The 12,500-nt window shown below is 45.7% G+C and overlaps 1 protein-coding gene across 1 annotated transcript in view; it reads right to left on the reverse strand.

The window, feature by feature from the left end:
- The window catches only part of LOC124022417 (receptor tyrosine-protein kinase erbB-4-like), a gene marked incomplete at its 3' end in the record, with an annotated part of 133,611 nt that overhangs the window by 109,390 nt on the left and 11,721 nt on the right, over positions 1-12,500 (reverse strand). The window contains exons 4-6 of the mRNA XM_046337350.1: positions 11,129-11,247; positions 9,402-9,543; positions 7,513-7,626 (exon numbers count right to left, since the gene is read on the reverse strand). Coding sequence (XP_046193306.1) covers positions 7,513-7,626; positions 9,402-9,543; positions 11,129-11,247 — 375 coding nt within the window. The remainder of the gene's footprint in view (positions 1-7,512; positions 7,627-9,401; positions 9,544-11,128; positions 11,248-12,500) is intronic.

The following is a 12,500-nucleotide window of genomic DNA, read 5'->3' on the forward strand; positions in this document are numbered from 1 at the left end:
AGGGAAGGAGTGGTACAGACATCAGGATTGGTTAGGAGACAGAGAGGGGAGGGGTGGTACAGACATCAGGATTGGTTATGAGACAGAGAGGTAAGGAATGGTACAGACATCAGGATTGGTTAGGAGACAGAGAGGTAAGGAATGGTACAGACATCAGGATTGGTTAGGAGACAGAGAGGGAAGGGGTGGTACAGACATCAGGATTGGTTAGGAGACAGAGAGGTAAGGAATGGTACAGACATCAGGATTGGTTAGGAGACAGAGAGGGGAGGGGTGGTACAGACATCAGGATTGGTTAGGAGACAGAGAGGGGAGGGGTGGTACAGACATCAGGATTGGTTAGGAGACAGAGAGGGGAGGGGTGGTACAGACATCAGGATTGGTTATGAGACAGAGAGGTAAGGAATGGTACAGACATCAGGATTGGTTAGGAGACAGAGAGGGGAGGGGTGGTACAGACATCAGGATTGGTTAGGAGACAGAGAGGTAAGGAATGGTACAGACATCAGGATTGGTTAGGAGACAGAGAGGGGAGGGGTGGTACAGACATCAGGATTGGTTAGGAGACAGAGAGGTAAGGAATGGTACAGACATCAGGATTGGTTAGGAGACAGAGAGGGGAGGGGTGGTACAGACATCAGGATTGGTTAAGAGACAGAGAGGGGAGGGGTGGTACAGACATCAGGATTGGTTAGGAGACAGAGAGGGGAGGGGTGGTACAGACATCAGGATTGGTTAGGAGACAGAGAGGGGAGGGGTGGTACAGTGCGCCTCCACAGTCCAGAGCTTTGGACTGTCACGTCCTGACCTGAGATATCTCTGTTTTATTTGTATTTTGCTTAGGTCAGGGTGTGACTAGGGTAGGTACGCTAGTTTTGTAATGTCTAGGGTTTTTGTATTGTCTAGGGTTTTTGTATTGTCTAGGGTTTTGTAGGTCTAGGGTTTTGTAGGTCTAGGGTTTTGTAGGTCTAGGGTTTTGTAGGTCTAGGGGTTTTTGTATTTCTATGTTGGCCTGATATGGTTCCCAATCAGAGACAGCTGTTTATCGTTGTCTCTGATTGGGGATCATATTTAGGTAGTCATTTCCGTTTGGTGTTTGTGGGATCTGTCTATGTGTAGTTGCCTGTGAGCACTCGTTTGTATAGCTTCACGGTTCGTCTTGTTATTTTGTTAGTTTGTTCAGTGTTCATTCTTTAAATAAATAAGACTGTATGCATACCACGCTGCGCATTGGTCCGATCCTTATAACGAACGTGACAATTATGGGGATACCTTTGGGACAGATGTCATTATGGGGGTACAGTATGTGGGTACCTTTGGGACAGATGTCATTATGGGGGTACAGTATGTGGGTACCTTTGGGACAGATGTCATTATGGGGGTACAGTATGTGGGTACCTTTGGGACAGATGTCATTATGGGGGTACAGTATGTGGGTACCTTTGGGACAGATGTCATTATGGGGGTAACTTTGGCACAGATATCATTATGGGGGTACAGTATGTGGGTACCTTTGGGACAGATGTTTTTTTTCACCTTTATTTAACTAGTTAGGCAAGTTGAGAACAAGTTCTCATTTACAATTGCGACCTGGCCAAGATAAAGCAAAGCAGTTCGACAGATACAACGACACAGAGTTACACATGGAGTAAAACAAACATACAGTCAATAATACAGTATAAACAAGTCTATATACAATGTGAGCAAATTAGGTGAGAAGGGAGGTAAAGGCAAAAAAGGCCATGGTGGCAAAGTAAATACAATATAGCAAGTAAAACACTGGAATGGTAGTTTTGCAATGGAAGAATGTGCAAAGTAGAATAAAAATAATGGGGTGCAAAGGAGCAAAATAAATAAATTAATTAAATACAGTTGGGAAATAGGTAGTTGTTTGGGCTAAATTATAGGTGGGCTATGTACAGGTGCAGTAATCTGTAAGATGCTCTGACAGTTGGTGCTTAAAGCTAGTGAGGGAGATAAGTGTTTCCAGTTTCAGAGATTTTTGTAGTTCGTTCCAGTCATTGGCAGCAGAGAACTGGAAGGAGAGGCGGCCAAAGAAATAATTGGTTTTGGGGGTGACTAGAGAGATATACCTGCTGGAGCTTGTGCTACAGGTGGGAGATGCTATGGTGACCAGCGAGCTGAGATAAGGGGGGACTTTACCTAGCAGGGTCTTGTAGATGACATGGAGCCAGTGGGTTTGGCGACGAGTATGAAGCGAGGGCCAGCCAACGAGAGTGTACAGGTTGCAATGGTGGGTAGTATATGGGGCTTTGGTGACAAAACGGATGGCACTGTGATAGACTGCATCCAGTTTGCTGAGTAGAGTGTTGGAGGCTATTTTGTAAATGACATCACCGAAGTCGAGGATTGGTAGGATGGTCAGTTTTACAAGGGTATGTTTGGCAGCATGAGTGAAGGATGCTTTGTTGCGAAATAGGAAGCCAATTCTAGATTTAACTTTGGATTGGAGATGTTTGATATGGGTCTGAAAGGAGAGTTTACAGTCTAACCAGACACCTAAGTATTTGTAGTTGTCCACGTATTCTAAGTCAGAGCCGTCCAGAGTAGTGATGTTGGACAGGCGGGGAGGTGCAGGTAGCGGTCGGTTGAAGAGCATGCATTTAGTTTTACTTGTATTTAAGAGCAATTGGAAGCCACAGAAGGAGTACAGACATCAGGATTGGTTAGGAGACAGAGAGGGAAGGAGTGGTACAGACATCAGGATTGGTTAGGAGACAGAGAGGGAAGGGGTGGTACAGACATCAGGATTGGTTAGGAGACAGAAAGGGGAGGGGTGGTACAGACATCAGGATTGGTTAAGAGACAGAGAGGGGAGGGGTGGTACAGACATCAGGATTGGTTAAGAGACAGAGAGGGGAGGGGTGGTACAGACATCAGGATTGGTTAGGAGACAGAGAGGGAAGGGGTGGTACAGACATCAGGATTGGTTAAGAGACAGAGAGGGGAGGGGTGGTACAGACATCAGGATTGGTTAGCAGACAGAGAGGGAAGGGATGGTACAGACATCAGGATTGGTTAAGAGACAGAGAGGGGAGGGGTGGTACAGACATCAGGATTGGTTAGGAGACAGAGAGGGGAGGGGTGGTACAGACATCAGGATTGGTTAGCAGACAGAGAGGGAAGGGGTGGTACAGATGCGCCTCCACAGTCCAGTACGTCCTGTGCCTGCTCCCACACTCGCCCTGAGGTGCGTGTCTTCAGCCCGGTACCACCAGTGCCGGCACCACGCATCAGGTCTCCAGTGCGCCTCCACAGTCCAGAGCTTTGGACTGTCACGTCCTGACCTGAGATATCTCTGTTTTATTTGTATTTTGCTTAGGTCAGGGTGTGACTAGGGTAGGTACGCTAGTTTTGTAATGTCTAGGGTTTTTGTATTGTCTAGGGTTTTTGTATTGTCTAGGGTTTTGTAGGTCTAGGGTTTTGTAGGTCTAGGGTTTTGTAGGTCTAGGGGTTTTTGTATTTCTATGTTGGCCTGATATGGTTCCCAATCAGAGACAGCTGTTTATCGTTGTCTCTGATTGGGGATCATATTTAGGTAGTCATTTCCCTTTGGTGTTTGTGGGATCTGTCTATGTGTAGTTGCCTGTCAGCACTCGTTTGTATAGCTTCACGTTTCGGTCGGTTAAAGAGCATGCATTTAGTTTTACTTGTATTTAAGAGCAATTGGAGGCCACGGAAGGAGAGTTGTATGGCATTGAGGCTTGCCTGGAGGGTTGTTAACACAGTGTCCAAAGAAGGGCCGGAAGTATACAGAATGTTGTCGTCTGCGTAGAGGTGGATCAGGGACTCACCAGCAGCAAGAGCGACCTCATTGATGTATACAGAGAAGAGAGTCGGTCCAAGAATTGAACCCTGTGGCACCCCCATAGAGACTGCCAGAGGTCCGGACAGCAGACCCTCCGATTTGACACACTGAACTCTATCAGAGAAGTAGTTGGTGAACCAGGCGAGGCAATCATTTGAGAAACCAAGGCTGTCGAGTCTGCCGATGAGGATGTGGTGGTTGACAGAGTCGAAAGCCTTGGCCAGATCAATGAATACGGCTGCACAGTAATGTTTCTTATCGATGGCGGTTAAGATATCGTTTAGGACCTTGAGCGTGGCTGAGGTGCACCCATGACCAGCTCTGAAACCAGATTGCATAGCAGAGAAGGTATGGTGAGATTCGAAATGGTCGGTAATCTGTTTGTTGACTTGGCTTTCGAAGACCTTAGAAAGGCATGGTAGGATAGATATAGGTCTGTAGCAGTTTGGGTCAAGAGTGTCCCCCCCCTTTGAAGAGGGAGATGACCGCAGCTGCTATCCAATCTTTGGGAATCTCAGACGACACGAAAGAGAGGTTGAACAGGCTAGTAATAGGGGTGGCAACAATTTCGGCAGATAATTTTAGAAAGAAAGGGTCCAGATTGTCTAGCCCAGCTGATTTGTAGGGGTCCAGATTTTTCAGCTCTTTCAGAACATAAGCTGAATGGATTTGGGAGAAGGAGAAATGGGGAAGGCTTGGGCGAGTTGCTGTTGGGGGTGCAGTGCTGTTGACCGGGGTAGGAGTAGCCAGGTGGAAAGCATGGCCAGCCGTGGAAAAATGATTATTGAAATTCTCAATTATTGAGGATTTATCAGTGGTGACAGTGTTTCCTATCTTCAGTGCAGTGGGCAGCTGGGAGGAGGTGTTCTTATTCTCCATGGACTTTACATTGTCCCAGAACTTTTTTGAGTTAGTATTGCAGGAAGCAAATTTCTGCTTGAAAAAGCTAGCCTTGGCTTTTCTAACTGCCTGTGTATAACGGTTTCTAGCTTCCCTGAACAGCTGCATATCACGGGGCTGTTCGATGCTAATGCAGAACGCCATAGGATGTTTTTGTGTTGGTTAAGGGCAGTCAGGTCTGGGGAGAACCAAGGGCTATATCTGTTCCTGGTTCTAAATTTCTTGAATGGGCATGTTTATTTAAGATGGTTAGGAAGGCATTTAAAAAAAATATCCAGGCATCCTCTACTGACGGGATGAGATCAATATCCTTCCAGGATACCCCAGCCAGGTCGATTAGAAAGGCCTGCTCGCTGAAGTGTTTCAGGGAGCGTTTTACAGTGATGAGTGGAGGTCGTTTGACCGCTGACCCATTACGGATGCAGGCAATGAGGCAGTGATCGCTGAGATCTTGTTTGAAGACAGCAGAGGTGTATTTAGAGAGGAAGTTGGTTAGGATGATATCTATGAGGGTGCCCGTGTTTAAGGCTTTGGGGGGGGTAGCTGGTAGGTTCATTGATAATTTGTGTGAGATTGAGGGCATCAAGTTTAGATTGTAGGATGGCTGGGGTGTTAAGCATGTTCCAGTTTAGGTCGCCTAGCAGCACGAGCTCTGATGATAGATGGGGGGCAATCAGTTCCCATATGGTGTCCAGAGCACAGCTGGGGCAGAGGGTGGTCTATAGCAGGCGGCAACGGTGAGAGACTTGTTTTTAGAGAGGTGGATTTTTAAAAGTAGATGTTCAAATTGTTTGGGTACAGACCTGGATAGTAGGACAGAAGTCTGCATGCTATCTTTGCAGTAGATTGCAACACCGCCCCCTTTGGCAGTTCTATCTTGTCTGAAAATGTTGTAATTTGGAATTAAAATTTCAGAATTTTTGGTGGTCTTCCTAAGCCAGGATTCAGACACAGCTAGAACATCCGGGTTGGCAGAGTGTGCTAAAGCAGTGAATAGAACAAACTTAGGGAGGAGGCTTCTAATGTTAACATGCATGAAACCAAGGCTACTACGGTTACAGAAGTCATCAAAAGAGAGCGCCTGGGGAAAAGGAATGGAGCTAGGCACTGCAGGGCCTGGATTCACCTCTACATCGCCAGAGGAACATAGGAGGAGGAGAATAAGGGTACGGCTAAAAGCAATAAGAATTGGTCGTCTAGAACATCTGGAACAGAGAGTAAAAGGAGGTTTCTGGGGGCGATAAAATAGCATCAAGGTATAATGTACAGACAATGGTGTGGTAGGATGTGAATACAGTGGAGGTAAACCTAGGTATTGAGTGATGAAGAGAGATATTGTCTCTAGAAACATCATTGAAACCAGGAGATGTCATTGCATGTGTGGGTGGTGGAACTAATAAATTGGATAAGGTATAGTGAGCAGGACTAGAGGCTCTACAGTGAAATAAGCCAATAAACACTAACCAGAAGAGCAATGGACAAGACATACTGACATTAAGGAGAGGCATCCTTAGTCGAGTGATCAAAAGGGTCCAGTAAGTGGAGTGGTTGGTTTGGGGGTCACGGCGATTTAGACAGCTAGCCAGGACATCGGTAGCAAGCTAGCATAGGATGGAGGTCTGTTGTTAGCCACCTCTTGCGTTCCGTCAGTAGATTAGTGGGGTTCCGTGTGGTAGAGGGGATTAGTCCAAATCACACAACAACAAAAAAAACAATAGATATAGTTATAGAGGCCCAAGAAGAAACATAATAATAATAAAAATAAATAAATTGTCCAATTGTCTATTCTGAGAGCAGCCGGTAAGACAGCTAACGGTTAGCAGGCCGCAGATGGGCGTTCAGGTAACGTCGTGACGGAGGATCCAGCCGGATCTCCTTCGGGTAGATAACGTCGGCAGTCCAGTTGTGAAGGCCCGGTGGGGCTCTGCGTAGGCAGTAAAACGGGTCCGGATAGGTGACTGCAGCCCAGGAGTGATTGACGGAGCTCAGGAGTGATTGACGGAGCTGGCTAGCTCCGGAGTAATTGATGTTTGCTCCGGAATCGACGAGAGCAGATAGACACACGGATAGCAGCTAGCTAGCTGTGAGATCCGGGAATGAATGTCCAGAGAGCAGATGAAATCCAAGGACATGGAGAGAAAAATTGGTCCGGTATGTTCCGTTCCGAGCCTCGCTGCGCCGTACAAAACTGGCGATAGATTTTCGAGCTAAAGGATAGCTGATGACCACAAACCGTGGTTAGTTGAATACTAACGATTTGCCAGTAAAGAAGCTAACTAGCTTCTGAACTAGCTTCTGATTAGCTTCTGGCTAGCTCCTGGCTAGCTTCTGGTTAGTTTCTGGCTAGCTTCTTGGAGTTTCTGGCTAGCTTCTTGCTAGCTTCTTGGAGGATTGCAGATTTGAGGTAAATAATACTTATTTATAAATATAAATTGGTGAGGCGGGTTGCAGGAGAGTGTTTTGAAGATGAGTTGATGGAAAATAAAAATAAAATGTATGTGAAAAAAAGTTGTAAATATATATATATATACAGGACACGACAAGACGAGGACAAAAGACGTCTGACAACTGCTATGCCATCTCGGGACATACATGATGTCATTATGGGGGTACAGTATGTGGGTACCTTTGGGACAGATGTCATTATGGGGGTACAGTATGTGGGTACCTTTGGGACAGATGTCATTATGGGGGTACAGTATGTGGGTACCTTTGGGACAGATGTCATTATGGGGGTACAGTATGTGGATACCTTTGGGACAGATGACATTATATGTGGGTACCTTTGGGACAGATATCAGTGCAGGGGATGCACATCTTGGTGCGGTTCTCCTCTACTTCCATCTTGTTGCTGGGACAAGCCCTCACACAGGAGCTGTGATCCACCACAAAGTTATCTGGGACACAACACACAGATATAACAACTTTACTCTACACTTTACAGAAACTCTTCCACAGGGCTGTCCTACATGGTTGTCTATAACTTTACTCTACACATTACAGAAACTCTTCCACAGGGCTGTCCTACATGGTTGTCTATAACTTTACTCTACACATTACAGAAACTCTTCCACAGGGCTGTCCTACATGGTTGTCTATAACTTTACTCTACACTTTACAGAAACTCTTCCACAGGGCTGTCCTAAATGGTTGTCTATAACTTTACTCTACACATTACAGAAACTCTTCCACAGGGCTGTCATACATGGTTGTCTATAACTTTACTCTACACATTACAGAAACTCTTCCACAGGGCCGTCCTAGATGGTTGTCTATAACTTTACTCTACACATTACAGAAACTCTTCCACAGGGCTGTCCTACATGGTTGTCTATAACTTTACTCTATACATTACAGAAACTCTTCCACAGGGCTGTCCTACATGGTTGTCTATAACTTTACTCTACACATTACAGAAACTCTTCCACAGGGCTGTCCTACATGGTTGTCTATAACTTTACTCTACACATTACAGAAACTCTTCCACAGGGCTGTCCTACATGGTTGTCTATAACTTTACTCTACACATTACAGAAACTCTTCCACAGGGCTGTCCTACATGGTTGTGTGCATGTGTCTGTGTCAGTCCCCTGAATTGATTTGTACATCAATAGTTTTGAAGACATTCAGGTTGAAACATTGCACTCAATAAAATGTGGAACATTCATGGTGTGGGTCATGGGTCATGGGTCATGGGTCATGCCAGCGGTATGCATGGTGTGGGTCATGGGTCATGCCAGCGGTATGCATGGTGTGGGTCATGGGTCATGCATGGTGTGGGTCATGGGTCATGGGTCATGCCAGTGTTATGCATGGTGTGGGTCAAGGGTCATGCCAGCATTATGCATGGTGTGGGTCATTGGTCATGCCAGCGTTATGCATGGTGTGGGTCATGGGTCATGCCAGCATTATACATGGTGTGGGTCATGCCAGTGTTATGCATAGTGTGGGTCAAGGGTCATGGGTCATGGGTCATTCCAGTGTTATGCATGGTGTGGGTCATGCCAGTGTTATGCATGGTGTGGGTCATGGGGCATGGGTCATGCCAGCATCATGCATGGTGTGGGTCATGGATCATTCCAATGTTATGCATGGTGTGGGTCATGGGGCATGGGTCATGCCAGCATCATGCATGGTGTGGGTCATGGGTCATGCCAGTGTTATGCATGGTGTGGGTCATGGGTCATGCCAGTGTTATGCATGGTGTGGGTCAAGGGTCATGGGTCATGGGTCATTCCAGTGTTATGCATGGTGTGGGTCATGCCAGTGTTATGCATGGTGTGGGTCATGGGGCATGGGTCATGCCAGCATCATGCATGGTGTGGGTCATGGGTCATGCCAGTGTTATGCATGGTGTGGGTCATGGGTCATGCCAGTGTTATGCATGGTGTGGGTCAAGAGTCATGCCAGTGTTATGCATGGTGTGGGTCAAGGGTCATGGGTCATGGGTCATTCCAGTGTTATGCATGGTGTGGGTCATGCCAGTGTTATGCATGGTGTGGGTCATGGGGCATGGGTCATGCCAGCATCATGCATGGTGTGGGTCATGGGTCATGGGTCATGCCAGTGTTATGCATAGTGTGGGTCAAGAGTCATGCCAGTGTTATGCATGGTGTGGGTCAAGGGTCATGCCAGCGTTATGCATGGTGTTGGTCAGGTAACCGGTTCTTACGGGGACACTTCTCCACACAGAAGGATCCATAGGTGTACTTGGCCCGTGGGTTGGATTCCAGCTGGAAGGTGGTGGGGTTGTACACAAAGGGCTGGGGGCACTGGGTCACGCACGCCCCGCTGTCGTTGAAGTTGGTGCAGGCCTGGAACGGAAACATTAGGAACACACAGTCTGAGGGTATTGGAGCTTGGGGTAGGACTCAATTGAACCAATCACAGTAATGTACATTGACGTTGTCTTTGTTTAGAAACTACTGTCTGGGAAAACACATCTTATTCTGAAATGTGTAAGCATGTACGTGTTAGAGCAGTCTACCTGCTAGTGGTATGTTTTACAACAGACTACCTTCAACCATATGGGGATTTTACTTCCCAGTGGGATACAGAGCTATTATGTAAACATGTGGGTTAGATGGGATTGAGCCCTGAGGAACACAAGGACACACCACTGTTTACTGTTTACTACATGATCAGTCGTTTTTAGCCAGGTTTAATCATATTACAGTATACAGGCCATACTGTAACTGCACCAAAAGCACTCTTATCCTCCAGGCCATACTGTAACTGCACCAAAAGCACTCTTATCCTCCAGGCCATACTGTAACTGCACCAAAAACACTCTTATCCTCCAGGTCATACTGTATCTGCAGCCAAACCACTCTTATCCTCCAGGTCATACTGTATCTGCAGCCAAAACACTCTTATCCTCCAGGTCATACTGTATCTGTAGCCAAAACACTATTATCCTCCAGGTCATACTGTATCTTCAGCCAAAACACTCTTATCCTCCAGGTCATACTGTATCTGCAGCCAAAACACTCTTATCCTCCAGGTCATACTGTATCTGTAGCCAAAACACTCTTATCCTCCAGGTCATACTGTATCTGCAGCCAAAACACTCTTATCCTCCAGGTCATACTGTATCTGTAGCCAAAACACTATTATCCTCTAGGTCATACTGTACCTGTAGCCAAAACACTATTATCCTCCAGGTCATACTGTATCTGTAGCCAAAACACTCTTATCCTCCAGGTCATACTGTATCTGTAGCCAAAACACTCTTATCCTCCAGGTCATACTGTATCTGCAGCCAAAACACTCTTATCCTCCAGGTCATACTGTATCTGTAGCCAAAACACTATTATCCTCTAGGTCATACTGTATCTTCAGCCAAAACACTCTTATCCTCTAGGTCATACTGTATCTTCAGCCAAAACACTCTTATCCTCCAGGTCATACTGTATCTGTAGCCAAAACACTATTATCCTCTAGGTCATACTGTACCTGCAGCCAAACCACTAAATGGTGAAATGTTTTTCTCATAAAACTTTGAACTTGTCTGTCGTCAGTGTTTGCGACCTCTAATAGCGACTAGTAATTGAATTGGATAAGGCTCTATACGGTACAACTGTAATATCGCTCTGTTAGTAGAAAACATTCCTTCATTAAATAAACAGACAATGTTAGGGGGGTGAAAGGATCATAATTAGAATAATAAATGAGCCATTTGGTTGTTTCATCTGAGGAGGAGTCAGTAGACTTCTACAGTCTATTAAACACACAGAGATGTGTCTTTCAGTAACTGGGGAATTAGAGCATTTGTGTGAATTCTGTTATTGTGTTGGGAGAGTAATGTGTGTGTGAGGGGGGTTAACTGTGGATAACTGTGTAGATGTCTGTGTGTATGCGCGGGCATCTGTGTGTTTGTGTGTGTGTGTGTCCACGTACGAAGCAGTCTGTGTCCTTGGGTCCCGAGCAGCCCCCAGCACACTCCCTGTGGCAGCAGTCACTGACGTAGGGGCCGAAGCAACGGCCGTCACACTGCTCAGCACACACAGTCTTGGTCACTGTGGAGAGCACAGGGTTTACATTACTGACACAGGTACACACACACACACACACACACACACACACACACACACACACACACACACACACACACACACACACACACACACACACACACACACACACACACACACACACACACACACACACACACACACACACACACACACACACACACACACACACACACACACACACACACACACACACACACACACACACACACACACACACACACACACAATGCACTGCCAGTTATATAGTGTAAGTTATAGCTCTCCATAGAAAATGCCTGATATGGAACGTGGTCCATGATAAATCAATCCCTACACCCCTGTTTAATGACACTGGGTTTATACCCTGTTGAGAAGAGGATACCAACAACACACACACTTCACACAGTGGCATAATAATTCTGGGTTGTCAAAGCCTTGTGTTTAAGTGCTCACTTCCTGTCCCTCTGTGTGGGAACATAATGAAGTGGTAGGACTGAAAGCTGTGGAGCTCTTAGCTCTATTATTCTGACTGAGGAACTGCAAAGAAAAGACCAATCACTCTCTATGGTTGTCTATGACGGCTGGAGTTCACCCTGTCATTACACAGAGGAGTGTTACAGTGAAATCCTCAGCTGCTTGAAATCTCTCTGTTTCTCTAGCTCTTTCTCTTTGTTTCTCTATCTGTTTCTCTCTCTGTTTCTCTCTCTGTTTCTCTTTGTTTCTCTCTGTTTCTCTCTCTGTTTCTCTTTGTTTATCTCTCTCTTTTTCTCTCTCGTTCTCTCTCTCTCTTTCTGTTTATCTCTCTTTCTGTTTATCTCTCTTTCTGTTTCTCTCTCTGTTTATCTCTCTGTTTATTTCTCTTTCTGTTTCTCTCTCTTTCTCTCTATCTCTTTCTGTTTCTCTCTCTTTCTCTCTCTTTCTGTTTATCTCTCTCTGTTTATATCTCTTTCTATTTCTTCCTCTTTCTCTCTCGTTCTCTCTCTCTCTTTCTGTTTATCTCTCTTTCTGTTTATCTCTCTCTGTTTATCTCTCTTTCTGTTTCTCCCTCTCTTTCTCTTTCTGTTTCTCTCTTTCTGTTTCTCTCTTTCTGTTTCTCTCTCTCTTTCTCCCTCTTTCGCTCTCGTTCTCTCTCTCTCTTTCTGTTTGTCTCTCTTTCTGTTCTCTCTCTTTCTCTCTCTTTCTGTTTATCTCTCTGTTTATCTCTCTCATTCTCCCTCTTTCTCTCTCGTTCTCTCTCTCTCTTTCTGTTTATCTCT

Source organism: Oncorhynchus gorbuscha, unplaced genomic scaffold (genome assembly GCF_021184085.1).
Source record: "Oncorhynchus gorbuscha isolate QuinsamMale2020 ecotype Even-year unplaced genomic scaffold, OgorEven_v1.0 Un_scaffold_1376, whole genome shotgun sequence".
NCBI lineage: Eukaryota > Metazoa > Chordata > Actinopteri > Salmoniformes > Salmonidae > Oncorhynchus > Oncorhynchus gorbuscha.